Genomic DNA, 14264 nt, shown 5'->3' with positions numbered 1-14264 from the left:
CCTGATAGCCTTGCAGAGGTACCTGAGCTTAGTCTTCTCATGGAAAAACATTCACAGGACAGGAGAGTGACTTCTTCCCAAAGAACACAGACCATCCAGAGCTGGGGTGAGGGGGTATTAATTTCCAGGGCACCATGACTCAGTTTGCAGCAGCAGTAGGTTGGAGGCCAGTTTACAAGAATATAAATATGCCTGTACTTTAATCACAATTGGGAGTGTTAACAGTAAGTTACAGATTGTTTTGGGAAAACTGCACCTGCCAGCTTTGTAAGGTGTGAAACTGTAATTTTGCCCACCAGCTGGAAATGCAGGCAGCCACCATATGAAATGCTCAAATGCAATAAATGCCTATGGAAGGAAAAATAACTTAGTGACAAAGAATCCTTGTGTCCTGTACTATAAATTTTCTTTTATTTATTCCCACTTTATCCTTGCTAGCAGGTCTCAATTTTAAGTCTTAAAAAAATTCCTGTGTATATAGGAAACGGGCTTATCCTTTGGTTGGACTGGCCATGGAGATCATACTTTCTTTAAGTGACAAGGTGATACCTAGGAGTTTAGTAGGAACTGATATCTGTGTGATGAGAAGCTATGTTCATATCAGGTGTAAGAAAGGATTGCAAGACATTAAAAATTATCATTTTTAAAGGATTATTTTTAATTTATAATGCTGGTGAAGTACACAGAATTTATTTAAGTGTAGTTTTTACAATAAAACTTAAAACAGACCTGGACAATTTTCTAAACTGCTCTGTGAATTTCCTGAATCAAACTCTTGATCTCTTGTTGTATTAGAGGAAAATAAAATTGAAGAAACACTGTGTACAAGATAAATAGAGGATTATTCTTGTTATGATTAATACAAAGCCATGTAGGAGAAATTAGCAGTTCATTGCTCTCTAAAGTGATTCAAATTAGGTTTCTAAATGGACATAGGAACTTCATATCTTTTCAACTCCTTACTTATAAAATAAGTTTTACATAGTAAGTAAGTAAGTTTGTTACTTGTCTCTTCATCCTTCTTTCCCTCTCCCCCTCTTTTAAATGCACTTCTAAAATTTAAATATACATCAACGCTAACATTAAATACCAATATTTATTTCTGTTGAGATACTTAAGGAACTTAGAAGGCATTCTGTGTGAATAGGAAAATCTTCATAGGTCACTGGCTTTTGAAGAAGGACTTGTGGGTTACTTCTGCAAGGAACAAAAAGGAACTCCTTTTAATACTTAGAATGTTATTGCAGGATTTTTGTTAAAGTAAATGAATTACTGAGAAAGGAAACCATTTTTTCTCTATAAAGGCTGTTACAATTGTACTCCTAAAACATTCGTTACTAGGTTTTAATATTATTCTAAACATGCTAATTTGTACTGTTTTTATTGAAGTTAGAAATTAAGCAAAAATACAGAAATCAAGATACTTTGTGTTCTCATATAACACTTGTTCCAGTTTTAAAAAATAGCAAGAAAATATCAGATCTGTGTATCAGAGGAGAACTCTCAAGCACTTTTGTGAACAGTCTAAGCAAATTTGATAAATTTCATGCTAGCTGCAACTATTTAAGAAGGAAAGATAGCCTCTGAAAAAACAAACAAAAAGTTGAATCCTTTAAAGGAAACTGCTGAAAATGTCATCAGAATTTGAGAACTTTCTGTGACATACTGCATTCAATTTGGACCCATTCTTTGAAGAAATAAAGAAAATGAGCCGTGAATAGGTTTCAAGCTCATACAAGGACAGAGGATGGTACTGCCTCAGTGGAAGGCAGGGGGCAAGATTAACAATAGTAAGGAAATTCGCTGTTGGGAACAATATTTGAGTTACAGCTGAAAAATCACATGTTAAACTTCAAGTGTGAGCAATCTAGATTTGAATAGCATGTATAAGTGGTTCAGGAAGTAGGAATGGATGGAAAATCTGCAGGACCTCTAGTCAGAGTTTCTGTGGAGCAGTTATGAATTGTCTTTTGTAAGGATGTTACCAGATGATAGTGGAACTGATACATTTGCATCTGAACAGCTTCTCCAGCTACTTCCTGCATGTGGGATAGGTATTCCTTTGGATATAGAAGTAGCATTAATTACCCACTGTCATTTCTTGTTATCACAGTTATTGTAGAAACTTTGTGTGCACTTATATTTAAGTCTTTTTTGTCCTATTGAAGTTGGTTCATGTGTCAGTATTACATTAATTTAAACAGAATTAATGGCAAATATACATATAGGAGATAATCCTTATGTCCAAAACCTTACAGAATTTAACCTTTGTGTGGTCTTAGTAAATCTGACTCCAGTTTTGTTCCAGGGAATGCTGCCCTATTGATTACAATAAACTTTACATTTTGTGCCAGTTCATAGAAAAACTGAGAGACTATGTTGAGCTCAACATCTGGAGTTGAATTGCAATAAACATGTTTAATCTGTGGTGTTCTCTCATCAGCCTAGTAACTTCTCTGTTGGAATGGACAGTTTTATCATAGGTCTTGTGTATGCCCAGAATAAATCTTCACTGGCACGAATATGAGAAGCCCTTCCTAATTTTAAATAATGAGGGAGAAGTTAGTTATGCAGGAACTTTTATAATCAAAGGTAGCTATTAAAAAAAAAAAGTACAAGAATCAAAATCAAATCACAACCAACCAAACCCACTACAGAACAGGATGATAAAAGTGGTGTTTTTTCTGAGTGAATATAAAATCTGCAAGACTAGGCACTGTTTGAAGTCAATGAAAAATCTTCTTGCTGTATTCTTACATGCAATGTACATTTCATCATAGCTTGCCAGTACTTTATAGTTTTTCTCTTTTTTTATAGATGTCCCAAAGCATGTCGTCAGTATCGTCAAGACATTCTGAAAAAATAGCAATTAGAGAGTAAGTACATGTTAATTTTCATATAAACAGATGGATATGCTTTCAATAAAATAAGTGTGTAGTTAATGTCACAGTTCTTCTGTTCTTGCTCTGTGGTGAAAAGATGCATAGATCACTATAATTTAGCCATCAGCTATTGAACAAACCCAGTTGAGCATAAATCAGATTTTATAGAACCTCTTTACAAACAGTAAAATGGTCTTTTTGAATTCTGTGTCAGTGACTTTCTTGAATTCTGTACTTCATGGGATTTTAGAATTCTCCAAGGCTATTAGATTACTTCTTTGTTTATCTGTAACCTTGAAGTCATGCTAAGAAAAAGGAAATCTGTTCATCCTGAATATGCATAGTGCTGTACTATATTTCAAGAAAAGTCTTACCTTCCTGATGTCTTCAGAGTTCTTCTCTTACTCTAACGGAATTAAATAAAATTATCTCAAACATTTTGTTAGGTATTGTCAATCTATTAGCAGCTGCATGTAGAATTGTTGCTGGAAGAAGAAGTATTCTTGTAAAACGTGAAAGCTACAGACAACTTCTTAATTAATAGTAGGCTTATAAATTACTTGAGTAATATAAAAAAATCTTTTGAGAAAGAAAACCTGCCCAGACTTTTCTGTTAATGTTTTCTGAATTACACCGGTTTTCAATTTTTGCTGTAACAAGATCAGCAGGTGAATGATCTTTTTTTTCCCTCTAGCATCTGAAAACTGTCACAAGTGTCTTGGTAGTTTTTGAGGAGGAAAATGGTATGAAAGAAGAATTTGTCTGTCCAGTAGAGATGTTATTAAGTCAATGTAGCCTGTCTTCATAGTAAGTCCAGGCTCGGAGTCCAGAAAAGCTTGGAGTATTGTTTATTTAATTCAAAAATGAACTTTAAAGATGATGACCTAAATTTCTCTAGATTTACTCAATTGACTGACTGTGTATCCGTAGTCTCCTTCTATGGAGAAGTTTTTCACTTTCCTTTGCAATTCCCAGAGGAGTAGTAATATTTATTCTTAGACTCCCTCACGATCTAATGCTTAATTTGTAGCTATTTTAGACTTCATTTCATTAATGGGTAAATAATTTACTTGCTACACTTCACACTGTGGAGCAAGAAGTTTGGAGACAGAAGTTGTTCTTTGAATTCTGTTACTGTAACTTCACATGAGAACTTGTTGGCTTCTCATGTTACCTTGGTGTCAGGAAGAAGTAGAGTTGTTAAAACTTTTTCCCTACAGTCACCACATGTTTCTTTGGCTTTTCATCATTTGGTCACAGATGAACTCTTCATCCCTTCTTTGTCTTTCGTGCTTACAATTTTAAGATTGAAAGATGCATAAGTGTTTGTGCTGTATTTTTCTGTGTTCAAATTTGCTTCAGTTTAAAAGAACAAAAGAATGCTTGTAAAACCACTACAGTGATGGTTCCCTTAAGTACTGGTGAATAAAAATAATACAAAATTGAAACATTAGGATTTAATTAGGTACTTCTAATTATATTTTAAAGCAAAACTGACAGTTCTTTTGAGAAAAATCATTTGAGCTGATGGGTGTACATTCAAAAATACTTTTTAAAGATAGCCTGTTTTTGTTGACTTCAGAAAATAGGAAATGTATATGAGTCGGTGTAGCAAGTGGAAGTGTCCGCTGCTGTTCAGTTTAGTCTGTCTCATGAAATGCATGGGGGGAAAAATGTAGTGTAATTATTGTAGTTTTAAGCTTCTGTGCTTTTTTTAGTTAAGTTCTGTGGTTTTATTTTTTCTCCCAGTTTTCAGGTTGGCGATTTGGTTCTCATTATCTTGGATGAAAGGCATGACAACTATGTGTTGTTTACTGTCAGTCCAACCTTATATTTCTTGCACTCAGAGTCCCTTGCTGCATTGGATCTCAAACCAGGTGAGTGTGGTAAGTGTCAGATTTTTTTCTAATTATTATCTCAACTTACAACTGAAACTCTTAACTTTCTAACAGTGAATGATTTTTATATGTATGTGATAAATACGAGAGGCATGTAATAGTTGTCAGCTATCTTTGTAGCTTTTGCTACTTGTTCTGGTTCAAAATATTTTTCAAGGCAGAACATTTTTAATTAAAAATTTATATAGATGTTGATATCTTGGAAAACTGGGGAAAAATCTTCAAAGTAAGCTTTAAAAAAAAAAAAAAAGGAGAATATGCCAATTTGATACACACACAGAGTATGTTAACATTTCCATCAGCCTGCTTTAACTACTCAGCATGAATAATAAATAAAAAAATGTAGACAACAGTATATGTGAATTTGCAAGCAATATTTTTGTTCATCATTTTTCCACCAAATTAAAATGGTATCTGTTATAAATTTTTAGAGAAGACTATCTGTATTTCTTTGTTTATGTTCAAGTTGATGGCACATTTACTTTTTTTCTTCCATAATTTTCAAGGCTTTTTATTGGCTTTTTTTTTGACAGCTATCTAAACTTGGCTTAATTGAAATCTTTTTAAATGAGGAAAAATAAAAATGCTTTGCACTAAACCATGAGCTACATGAAATGGATTCATGGAAATGTCTTTAAACAATCATGGTTTTTTTGCAAACCCACCTGTGTTCCAAACTTTGTAAAAACATTTAAGAATATTCATCAAAAGAAAATCTGTATTAATTCCAACTTATCAGTGAAAATTTCTATGTTATTGCATGTCACAAGCTGTCAAATAATTTCCCTGAGCAGACTCACTGTAGATTGCAGTTACAGTGAAAGATGATAGATCTTGAATAATTGTCTTGAGAAGACCTCTAAGCCCTAACTGGATTCTGAATTTGTTGAAGGATCTGTGCCATGTGTCATCTGTGAAACATAAGGAAAAAATGCCTGTCTTACTTCCAGATGTAATGTATTCTGAACTATGGCATTACTGTATTATTATTATAGCATACATAGCTGTGTGAAATACTGGGTTTTTACATATATAAAAGCCATGTCAGTTTGTATGTTACTGTGAGTACCTAATTCACTTACCTGTTTTCAAATGGACTTAGCTTGCTCTGCTCCTGACCAATTCCTGAACAGAGTTAATCTCTAATTGGAGAAAACTGCACATAAAACAAACACCAAGACTTACCAATTGCCTCAGGGACACATTTGTCTCTGTCTCACTGCTTCAGGAAACCATGTCTTGATTCTATTCCTGCAACGGGGGAGCAGGGAAAATGAAATTCAGAACACTAGCTGTATTTGTGATAGGTTAAAATTGGTGTTGGCCTAGGTACTGCAAATTATTGTACTAAGGGGCACCAAAATGTTGCAGTTAAACCTGACCTTACTTAGTGTTTGTTCATTTATTTAAACTGAGTTTTTTTCAAAAAAATTCTGCTTTTAATGAAAATATCATGTAATATCCTGGTACCTGTAGTTCATTATCCAAAGTCTTAAATATATTTTCTCTTTAGCGTCCGGTGCATCTAGGCGACCTTGGGTGCTAGGAAAAGTGATGGAAAAGGAATATTGCCAGGCAAAAAAGGTAAGAAAATAGTAATGAGAAATCATCTGTGATTAATAGAGAAGAAAGTAAATTTTAGTGTTTTTAACAGTTGTGACAAATTCTCTCTGCATAAGAAGTTAGATGAAAATTGTCCTGAGTTCTGCTATTCCTGCTTGTCTTTAGAGTCAGTGAACTGACTTTAGAGTCAGCAAGGGTAGGGGAGCCAGAAGAGTTGAACAAGCAGTGGGTTGGGTGTTTGCATCCACACTGTCGAGAGCCTTGCCAGACTTGTGAGTGACTCCTGAATATTGAGTAGTAGGAATCAGTTTGAGCTTAAAAATACAGATATCAGCAGAATAATTCCACGTTTTAATTTTTTTTTCTTTTTTTGTAGGCACAAAACAGATTCAAAGTTCCTTTGGGTACAAAGTTCTACAGAGTGAAAGCAGTACCATGGAACAAGAAAGTATAACACAACAAAGTTTTGGTTCATTCTGTCTCCATTCTTTTTTGACTTGTCCTTCAGTGCTCGTTCATCGCTCCAAGTACCAGGCCATCTTTTTATACTGAGGTCATGTGACAAGATACGTCATTGATGTACTGCTTTTACTTTTTAACAGGTGACATTTTAGGAACAAGAAATTCATCAAAAACTCTGGCCCTAACTGCTTCAATTTTTTTACCCAGATAACTTTAAGAGTGTGGACCAAATGAGTTCATTTTCTCGAAGGGCAACCACATGAAACATGGTTTGTTTGCCATGTTAATTGCCTGTTAAATATACATTAGCTTGTATTTAGATGTTAAATGTTAGTTACCATTATTACCAGCATATGTCCTTTTGTGAAATCATTATCAAAGTACTTGCACTCTTTAACAGATTCTTTATATGTGTAAAATTCATCAACTATTTAAAGAGGGTGTTCATTGCATGCAGATAATCATATAATTTTTCTTCAACATGAGTTTGCCTCAGTAGATGAATAAAAATAACTACTGCAGCTTGTTTCATTACATGAAAATGCTCTTTAATGTTAAAAAAAAAACTTTGTAATTTGATGGACTGATTTGGAAAATCAGTCACAGTTAGATCTGCAATCTTCAAAAGCACTTTCGATGGATTGATCACACAGATTCTGAAGGGAAGACACCTGTGCCGTTTATTCAAGGTGAAGCACTTGTTCTTCCCAGCAAAACAGAAGTCTTGTATTAATCTATTTAGAAAAATCATATTGATGAAATTGTATTTCATGGTTGAGTTTCAGGAAAAAACTCATTGTACATTAACCATACAAGAGTCATTTAAGTAACAAATTATTGTAATTGTAAAAGACATGTAGAATTTTAAAACAATAAAGATTTGAAACTGTATGTGTTTGAAGTATTTGTGTGCCTTTTAAATGCTATCTCTAATATTCATTTCATGTTAATCTGTTGCATCTTCTCTGCAATTTCTCCAGCGGTTTCATTACATAGGAGTACCCAAATTTTCTATGAGATGTAATTTTCAAAATCATTTGGGAATTACAAGAATTACCATGTAATCATAAAAATGAGTTTAAGTAGACAGAAATTTTAATTTTGTCAGCATATTAAATGGATAAAGGACATTTTTTTAGTAGTTATACTGCCTACATTTTTTAAATGTAGCCTTATTTATTTTATTTTTAATAGCAGTATAAAAGAGATGTACTATAAATGTGTAGCCAGTGGGAAGTGAAATTATGAGTTCAGCTATGAGCTAATGCCTAGGATTCAATCCATAAAGTTATTCAGCTGTGATTTATCTTCAGGTGTGGAGTGGAAGAGATAAAGAACCACATGAAAATCTCAGTGCTTCTGCTCATATGTTGCAAATAATACTTCTCGAGACTAACCAGTCCAGTTGAATACCCAGAAACATCTGTAAATGCTTTATTTAAAATCTTGTTCCATAAAAGTTTTAAGTTAAGGTTTTTATGAAATGCGTGGGCTTGTAACTGTATCATATCTTTCATCAAATAAATCTGAAACAGTTTCTGTGGAAAACAGAATGTCATTTCATCAAGTTGCATTCTTACCTGGTTGTTAAATTTACTAGTTGATGTACTGACTTCTTAAAATTAGTTTTCAAATGTGCCCTGTTCTTCAAGAATAGTGTTACCGTAGCTGAGTACTGCCCAATGTCAAATGTGTAAATAGCATACATCTGTAGGACAGGTTTAATGCATAAAAAAAGCAAACCAAAGAAACAACCCATGGTGCAATGTTTTTTTTTTAATCATTGAAGTTTTCACCTTCAGCTAAACAGGAATTCAGTTCTGTCTGCAATTTGGTGCACTCTTGTTCGTTGAGTCACAAGTGGTTTAAGAAGTTGCACATATACTATAACTCATCTCTTCTAATATGCCAAATGTTTAGAAGCCTTGATGTCTTTTACCTATTGACAAAACTTTCCCAGTCTCAGATACAACTGCTGTGAATATTGTAAGTCTTCCAGGGATTAGTTATGTCTTGGAAGCCATCAGGCTTTGCTAAGAGGCACTGAATCCTGCCATTTCTGGGAGGGCAGTTATTCCTTGAATAGCAGCAATGAATCTGTGTAGCAGGGGGTGGGGCAATCCAGTACTGTAACATAAAACCCCACTCTTTTGTTATTGACTAGTCTACTTCAAAGATAAGTTAAATGTTTTTCCTTTCATGAAATTTTCTCCATGGAGGGAAAGGATGTCTTGTCAATCAAGTTCTTCCAAGTTGGATAAAACTGCTAATTTAATGATGGCCCTACATGACAGAGTACCTACACGTGGCACTCCTTTTAGGACATACTAAAATAAGCATTTTTCTTATGCTGTGAGCACTAAGGCTTGTATGTCTTTCTGCTTTGTGTTGATGACATACCATGAAGTTCATTTGTTGCAGGCTCTGAGATGGTGCCATGAGTGCTGAAGTCAGGTAAGTACAGAAATGCTGAGTTAACCTCCTCACCAAAAAACCTCAGAAATTCCTTCATCTTTGTCTATAAAAACATCTAAACTTTCTGTGCTTGTTTTACTGTTGCCTAGATAAAAAATACATACTTTTAAGCTTATATATGGACAGTAGCAGTGGTGATTTATGGTACTATGAAAGTTGGCTTGATTTCTAGTTTAAGACATGACTGAGGTTTATGTAACTCAGAAACACATGTTCAATATATGAAAGTGAACTTGGGAAGCACCTAAATAAATTGATTAAAACAAAGTGCTGTAATGCAAACTATGAGGGAAGAAAAACTCCTTCCCTGCTGATATCTGCCACTTAAAAGAATGCCAGGATGTATCTGTTATTGTTACATGACATCATATTTTTAAAATATAAATAAACAGCAGTGGCTTTGGGTTTTAGGAATATTTATCATGTGTTTCATTTTATAATCTTTATGTATATTCAAAATGGAAATTCTGTCAAACAAACTCCTAATGTATTCAGTAATGATTCTTAACAGTCATTGAGAAAAATGTAGTTTACATATTTTTTGTATGTCACAGCCTTACTAGTTGTTGAAAGTATGTTTGTTATGTACCACCTATGTGCTTCATTTTGCTCCATAATAAAACTTTGTGTATAGCTATATAATTTAGATGAGGAGCATGGTCAGGAAGGATGGAGGAGAAGTTATAGGATAAATTTGATGATCTCAAATTCTTTTGTGTAGCAGCATCTTGGAAACTTAGCAAATACTAAAAAAAAAGCCGCTTGTGCTACTGCTAATACATGTTTATTCCAAAGTCTGCCTTTAGAGAGAGGAAACTTATTTTTCTGAACTGCAAAAAGGAAAATGAATGTTAGAGAAAGTTAACTGAAAGCAAATGCTGTCCTGCAGACTTAACACAGAAGGGATGTGATAATTTAAAAGGAATTCCTTCCAGTGTTCCTGGAAAGCTATATACATTTGAATACTCTGAGAAGCATATCAGTTTTTGCACTGCTCTGCAGTCAGTCTGCTGTCAGGAGCTTGTGCTGTTTAGAATTCAGCTGTGTTGCTTTTGAATTGTAAGATGGTCTGAGCAGGACCATTTTTACACTGAGATACACACTTTTCCCTAAGTTACCTATGTTGCATAGTAGAACTGGGTAGTCTGCCTTCTGCAAAACTATTATGTGCCTTTTTGCAGGGCTAGTTTTCTTTGTGACTTACATTGCACCCTTGCTTTGTGGAGTTCAGCTAGAAGCCAAATTGGCTGTAAGCAGCTATGGCAAGAATTAATTAGTATTTGGAGTGCTGTTTCATTCCTATAATTTTTTTCATTAATAAATTGTAATGCAGGGAATTACTGCTTAGTGCCAAATTAATAATTGCAGAAATGGAGCCTTCTCCATACAAGAACTCCTTTGCATTCTCAAGCTTTTTGAATTTCAGTCATCTATCTCAATGCTGTGTTTTAAGGCCATTGATGTCTTTAGTTCACTTTAAGAGCCATTCTGCAGTCCTGAAGCACCAATGATAAATGGTAAAGGGTAAACAGTTACTTCCTTTACCATTCACTCTATTAACACTCACTCATATTAACAACATCCACACAAAATACTGAGGAGCATGGAAAAGTCTAGTCCCCAGACTCCAAATACTCCAAATACTGGCTAAGAATTGAGTTCAGTGTTGATGCTCCTCGAGCAGCATCAGATTTAGAGAACAGTTGAGGTTGTTAGGAACCTCCTGAGGTTGTGCCCAACTCTGTGTTGGGGCTGGAATCTTGTGACATTTTTAATAAAGGTCTTCAGTTTGCAACTAATTTGGCAATTGAATATTTGCAGCATTCAATTTAGGCCTTTGTTTCAAAACCTGGATTGAAACTTCTGTTGTAATTTGAGTAATTTGTAAATTCTCCCATATTTCTGGCTCAATTTTCTGAAATAAATCGTGGGTGGCATCCTTGCTTTCCTCTTCCTGACTTTTGCTTTTGCTTTGGATTTAAATTCACTGTCTGTTTGACTTTTTAGGCAAAATTACTTAGTAAGTAGCAGATTTTTTTTTCTACAGTGGGAAGAGCTAGTTTCTTACCTCCTAGTCAGAAGTTTGTACTGTTTGCAAAAGGGTGTTAATGAAGAACTTTTTCACCACACTTAGATTAGTAAGTCATGTTTCTGCCCCAGATCTCAACGTGAGACCTACCTTTTTTTGAACACATGGATGCATGTTTGTGCACACAGCTTCATCAAATGCTGCAACAAGCAGCATCTTGGGGCCTGTTTACCTGTGCAGGGAGTATTAAAGGTGCAGAAAAAAACTGATAAAATAAGTAATGCCTCATTTTTATTTTTTAGTGAAGATTAGGTACAGAGCTATGAGGTCCATATGACCAAAACATCCTGCTTTGTTGGAATTTTGCACTTACAAGTTGACACAATGTATAGTCATTATCAAGGACATCATAGTGCTTATATGTCAGTTATCAAGGACAAAAAAATGGCCTGAAGATCCTTAAGGGGTAGCTGTCCATCTCTGGACTCTGGACAAGTTTGAGTATCAGTCCAACTCTGAGCTGGTTAATGTAAGCAGTTGAAATGTCAGCACTTAATGTCTAATACACTCAAAGTGCTAATGAGGAGACTGCTAAGCTATGCTTCCTGTGGGGTTGCTGGTCAGCATTAATTGTCTACTATGTCTCTTGTGAATTGTGGGCTGTATTTTTGGCAGTGATTTAACAATGATTGAGATGGTAGAAAAATACTTACATTGAATACTGTAAATAACAAGTGATAATTTTGTAGACAATGGACAGCTTTTTAAGCTTTGGAAGAGACTTTTATTTTATGTAACTATACAGAAAAAGAAGGTATTTATTTTCAGTTGAAATCAACGGACTAAAACTAACTGCTTTTAAAAGGCTGTAAGCTAGAAATAGCCTTTTTGGTATATACTAAGATTTCTTGAACTGGAGTGAAGTAATTTTTCATAGATTGTATTTTTAAAAGTATTTAATCAACAAAACAGCTAAGCAGTAAAATATTTTCTTTTAATTTTAGACCATGTAATACTAATAATATTTCTATTCCTTATGTTTGTAGCTCTTACTTATAAGTGAATTTTTGGAAGCTCAAATAACTTGCCCCAGATATGATACATAAAATTAAATATGCTTCTGATAGCCTTCTAACACTGCATTTTAGAGTTGGAGAACAATTTCCAAATTAACAGTAGAATGTAAGTATATATACAGCGTTCTTTCTGCTCTGGAGCACCAGCTCTTTTGAACATAGGTGTAGGATAGGGTGACTGGTAATGGTTTTTTAACTAAAGGAGGCAGATTCAAATCAGATAAAAACAGTTTTTTACGATGAGGATGGTGGAACACTGGGACAGGTTGCCCAGGGAGCTGGTGCATGCCTAATCCCTGGAAACATTCAGTGTCAGACTGGATGGGGCTCTGAGCAACCTGTCTAGTTGAAAAAGTCCACTCACATTGCATAGGGGTTGGACTGGGCATCCTTTAGAAAGACCTTGCCAATCCAGAATATTCCACAATTCTATGTATGATTATAGTATGTGTGTATATACTGTGATAGCATATGCTTAAATTTTGGCACTTTTTAAGCATTGAAAAATTGAGAAATGTTGGCTTATGACTGCTTATCAAATGTGGATTTTATGTGCCTGAGGATGCGCTTCTCAGTTAGCTAATTAGGTGCTCTTTTCCTGCTTTTGTGCTTTCACATCTTTTCTTAGTTATGCATTAAAACCTTGCCTTGAACATATGATTACATTCTTGTCCTTTTTATGGTGACAATTTCTGAGCAGAATGCTTGCTATGTATCTTATGTAAGACCTGAGTGTCTCCAGATAATTTACTTATTTTTGGTACCTGACAACCAAAGTGACCAATGAGAGATACTTGGGCTGCTCTTTCAGACCATAGCGGTCTTATATCTTCAAATTCTGTGCTTTCATCATATCTCCATTATGTAAGCAAGAAGGTAAAGCAGTGTGTTCAAAGCCATGTAACACTTCAAGTAAATTTTACAGCCTTGCTTCTCTGCCCTCTTTGATGCTTGTGATTCTCAGGCACCTCTGGAAACTGTGTTGGTGTCCATGTGGGTCAGTTTGTACTCTGTAAGCCATTTTTATTTATTTTTTTTATTTATTAATCCAAGACACACAGTAATGTGGTGTGTGTGTTCAATCACATTCTTAGCATTTTTCTTCAACTGAGACCTAATACACACACAAAAAAAAAATCAACTTTTTACAATTGTATACCTGAAAGTGGTAGTTCATTTTCAGTGGACTTCTATTTGATTTCTGTCTAGAGATCTGCATTTTTTAGTTTTATTTTAGATTTCTGTAATGTATTAAAAAAAATAAGAATAAAAATCCATCTTGGTGCTTCTCCATCTGCAAGATTATTTCTTTGCTAAGGTAGAAATGTTGTCTTGAACTTACTGTTCCTATTGTCACCTAAAAATCATCTTGAGAAATTTTGTTTAAGTTATGACCCAATACTATATAGGAAACAGGATGAGCCATGATTCTTACGTGGTGCCTTTGGATTCTCTTTTAATTTTCCTTCTTCTGCCCTTTTAGTGTCACTTGTTCTCTTCTGAGCTCTTCAGTAAGATCAGAAAGAGGAACTTCATTGACAACTCAAGTCCATTTGTCCATTCCCTGTATGGTTAAATGAAGCCAATGTGTTTGTCTCATTGTGAGGTGAATGACATTTTCCATTGCACGTAGGTAATTTAACCTATTCACTGGTGACAAAAAAAAAAAAAAAGTTGTGCAGAAGTTTTGATGCCTTGGTGCTGGAGCTGATTGGTTGGTGCATAGTACAAAGTTCTTGTTTGGAAAATCTCAACTCTTAGGAGCTTGAGAAGTTCATAGATGTACATGAAAGCTCCTGTGAGTAGAGATGCCGCAGTGCGGTCTGGCATGAAAGGGGCCATCTGCTCTTGAGGGAAGATACCTCACTTCTAACTGCTG

At 34.7% G+C, this 14264-nt stretch overlaps 1 protein-coding gene across 2 annotated transcripts in view; it reads left to right on the top strand.

Moving 5' to 3' along the window:
• Positions 1–7706, top strand: part of RB1CC1 (RB1 inducible coiled-coil 1) — a 65636-nt gene extending 57930 nt beyond the window's left edge. The window contains exons 21-24 of one of the 2 annotated variants that reach the window (XM_058831139.1): positions 2818–2876; positions 4632–4759; positions 6294–6364; positions 6720–7706. In XM_058831139.1, the coding sequence (XP_058687122.1) occupies positions 2818–2876; positions 4632–4759; positions 6294–6364; positions 6720–6797 (336 nt within the window). In that variant the 3' untranslated portion in view covers positions 6798–7706. Of the gene's footprint in view, positions 1–2817; positions 2877–4631; positions 4769–6293; positions 6365–6719 lie in introns of both variants that reach the window. The other variant, XM_058831138.1, reaches the window with a different exon arrangement.
• Positions 7707–14264: the final 6558 nt, after the last annotated feature.

This window comes from Poecile atricapillus, chromosome 2, assembly GCF_030490865.1.
Source record: "Poecile atricapillus isolate bPoeAtr1 chromosome 2, bPoeAtr1.hap1, whole genome shotgun sequence".
Taxonomy (NCBI): domain Eukaryota; kingdom Metazoa; phylum Chordata; class Aves; order Passeriformes; family Paridae; genus Poecile; species Poecile atricapillus.
This window is presented reverse-complemented; position numbering and strand designations above follow the sequence as displayed.